Source organism: Nanorana parkeri, unplaced genomic scaffold (assembly GCF_000935625.1).
Source record: "Nanorana parkeri isolate BGI_ZX_2015 unplaced genomic scaffold, ASM93562v1 scaffold3338, whole genome shotgun sequence".
NCBI classification, from domain to species: domain Eukaryota; kingdom Metazoa; phylum Chordata; class Amphibia; order Anura; family Dicroglossidae; genus Nanorana; species Nanorana parkeri.
This window is the reverse complement of record NW_017309606.1, coordinates 31,236-35,068: the sequence shown is the minus strand read 5'-3', so window position 1 is coordinate 35,068 and position 3,833 is coordinate 31,236. Positions and strand designations below refer to the sequence as shown.

General features: G+C 49.7%; 1 protein-coding gene across 1 annotated transcript in view; it reads left to right on the top strand.

Moving 5' to 3' along the window:
• Positions 1 to 3,833, top strand: part of LOC108803051 (talin-1-like) — a 35,809-nt gene that overhangs the window by 754 nt on the left and 31,222 nt on the right. The window contains exons 2-3 of the mRNA XM_018574895.1: positions 153 to 250; positions 559 to 688. Of these exons, the coding sequence (XP_018430397.1) occupies positions 153 to 250; positions 559 to 688 (228 nt within the window). The remainder of the gene's footprint in view (positions 1 to 152; positions 251 to 558; positions 689 to 3,833) is intronic.

The following is a 3,833-nucleotide window of genomic DNA, read 5'->3' as shown; positions in this document are numbered from 1 at the left end:
TGGTCAGTGTGAGCCCTCCCCTCCCGGACATCCAGGGCCCCATTCCACATCTCAGGGCAGGTGGGCGGAGCTGGGAACTCGGGTCTGGTCTGTGGAGGGGGTTTCACTGGGAACATGCTGCTCTCACTCTCCCGCTCTCCTTGTCTCCGCAGCCAATGACTTTGGATTGTTCTTATCGGATGAAGATCCCAAGAAAGGAATCTGGTTGGAGGCCGGGAAGGCGCTCGACTATTACATGTTACGTAATGGGGTGAGAATGTCCAACCCAGGATCTCTTTATCACGCGTGTGCGGTCATGTGATATATCTGACAGCGGTGTGTGAGGTCATGTGATATATCTGACAGCGGTGTGTGAGGTCATGTGATATATCTGACAGCGGTGTGTGAGGTCATGTGATATTTCTGACAGCGGTGTGTGAGGTCATGTGATATATCTGACAGAGGTGTGTGAGGTCATGTGATATATCTGACGGTGGTGTGGTGTCATTTTCCCGCCTGACCCTCATGTCCCATGTTCAGGACACGTGATATAATCACACATGTGTTCCGTGTTCTCAGGACACCTTGGAGTACCGGAAGAAGCAGCGGCCTCTGAAGATTCGCATGTTGGATGGGACGGTGAAGACGGTTATGGTCGATGACTCCAAGACTATGAGCGACCTCCTGATGACCATCTGCGCCCGGATAGGTAAGACCTGACATGCGTCATATATCCGTGTGCTGGGAGTGCCGCCATTACACGCCATGCTGGAAGCCTTACATACATACAGATGGGACAACTTTCTCCGTGACCTTCTATGAAAATGGAGGAACCCATCATTCATGTAAATCAGACATGACTTTCATTTTTCTGAGCCTCCTCCATGTTTCAGATACTTCTGTCTCATCTGTTCATGTGACGTCCCCGTGTCCCGTGTACAATTCTTATTAATATTTCATCTGTGGTCACCGGAACATCGATCTGCTCAGAGACGTCTTCTCCTTCCGACTACAATGTTCTCTCTGATCACCTGACACGTGTCCTCCGATAGATCCCGTGTATCCTGACATATCTCCTCCGATAGATCCCGTGTATCCTGACACGTGTCCTCTGATAGATCCCGTGTATCCTGACACGTGTCCTCTGATAGATCCCGTGTATCCTGACACGTGTCCTCTGATAGATCCCGTGTATCCTGACACATCTCCTCTGATAGATCCCGTGTATCCTGACACGTGTCCTCTGATAGATCCCGTGTATCCTGACACATCTCCTCTTATAGATCCCGTGTATCCTGACACGTGTCCTCCGATAGATCCCATGTATCCTGACATCTCCTCTGATAGATCCCGTGTATCCTGACACATCTCCTCTGATAGATCCCGTGTATCCTGACACATCTCCTCTGATAGATCCCGTGTATCCTGACACATCTCCTCTGATAGATCCCGTGTATCCTGACACGTGTCCTCTGATAGATCCCGTGTATCCTGACACGTGTCCTCTGATAGATCCCGTGTATCCTGACACGTGTCCTCTGATAGATGCCGTGTATCCTGACACATCTTCTCTGATAGATGCCGTGTATCCTGACACATCTTCTCTGATAGATGCCGTGTATCCTGACACATCTCCTCTGATAGATCCCGTGTATCCTGACACATCTCCTCTGATAGATCCCGTGTATCCTGACACATCTCCTCTGATAGATCCCGTGTATCCTGACACGTCTCCTCTGATAGATCCCGTGTATCCTGACACATCTCCTCTGATAGATCCCGTGTATCCTGACACATCTCCTCTGATAGATCCCGTGTATCCTGACACATCTCCTCTGATAGATCCCGTGTATCCTGACACGTCTCCTCTGATAGATCCCGTGTATCCTGACACATCTTCTCTGATAGATCCCGTGTATCCTGACACATCTCCTCTGATAGATCCCGTGTATCCTGACACATCTTCTCTGATAGATCCCGTGTATCCTGACACATCTCCTCTGATAGATCCCGTGTATCCTGACACGTCTCCTCTGATAGATCCCGTGTATCCTGACACATCTCCTCTGATAGATCCCGTGTATCCTGACACATCTCCTCTGATAGATCCCGTGTATCCTGACACATCTCCTCTGATAGATCCCGTGTATCCTGACACGTCTCCTCTGATAGATCCCGTGTATCCTGACACATCTCCTCTGATAGATCCCGTGTATCCTGACACATCTCCTCTGATAGATCCCGTGTATCCTGACACATCTCCTCTGATAGATCCCGTGTATCCTGACACATCTCCTCTGATAGATCCCGTGTATCCTGACACATCTCCTCTGATAGATCCCGTGTATCCTGACACATCTCCTCTGATAGATCCCGTGTATCCTGACACATCTCCTCTGATAGATCCCGTGTATCCTGACACATCTCCTCTGATAGATCCCGTGTATCCTGACACGTGTCCTCTGATAGATCCCGTGTATCCTGACACATCTCCGATAGATCCCGTGTATCCTGACACATCTCCTCTGATAGATCCCGTGTATCCTGACACATCTCCTCTGATAGATCCCGTGTATCCTGACACATCTCCTCTGATAGATCCCGTGTATCCTGACACGTGTCCTCTGATAGATCCCGTGTATCCTGACATCTCCTCTGATGGATCCCGTGTATCCTGACACATCTCCTCTGATAGATCCCGTGTATCCTGACACGTGTCCTCTGATAGATCCCGTGTATCCTGACACGTGTCCTCTGATAGATCCCGTGTATCCTGACACATCTCCGATAGATCCCGTGTATCCTGACACATCTCCTCTGATAGATGCCGTGTATCCTGACATCTCCTCTGATAGATCCCGTGTATCCTGACACGTGTCCTCTGATAGATCCCGTGTATCCTGACACGTGTCCTCTGATAGATCCCGTGTATCCTGACACGTGTCCTCTGATAGATGCCGTGTATCCTGACACATCTTCTCTGATAGATGCCGTGTATCCTGACACATCTTCTCTGATAGATGCCGTGTATCCTGACACATCTCCTCTGATAGATCCCGTGTATCCTGACACATCTTCTCTGATAGATCCCGTGTATCCTGACACATCTCCTCTGATAGATCCCGTGTATCCTGACACATCTCCTCTGATAGATCCCGTGTATCCTGACACATCTCCTCTGATAGATCCCGTGTATCCTGACACATCTCCTCTGATAGATCCCGTGTATCCTGACACATCTCCTCTGATAGATCCCGTGTATCCTGACACATCTCCTCTGATAGATCCCGTGTATCCTGACACATCTCCTCTGATAGATCCCGTGTATCCTGACACATCTCCTCTGATAGATCCCGTGTATCCTGACACGTGTCCTCTGATAGATCCCGTGTATCCTGACATCTCCTCTGATGGATCCCGTGTATCCTGACACATCTCCTCTGATAGATCCCGTGTTATGAGTAGAATTGTACATATTTAGTCTGGGGGTGTTGGAGTCTATTTCGGGGTGTAGCCGGGTCCCGGGGTGGAGGAGCTCATTCATGACGAGCATTGTGTGTCACCATCCGGGGTATTTATATCCCAACATGTGACACTGCGGAGCCTCTGATCGTCATCTGTGATTTATAGCGTGTGCTCCCCGTGTACTATTATACAGCGGGCTCTCTGGATGTGCGGCACACGTGGCCGGCATTGGCTCGGGGTAATTTCTGGTTTGTACTTTCCATGTACAGTAACATGCTCCGTGTCGGGTCCTCTATGGATGGTCTCCATATATTTCATGCATCATGTGACGAGGACACGTGATGTGGGGGGTGGTGGTGAGGGTTCTTTCATCTGAGGACATGGTGAGG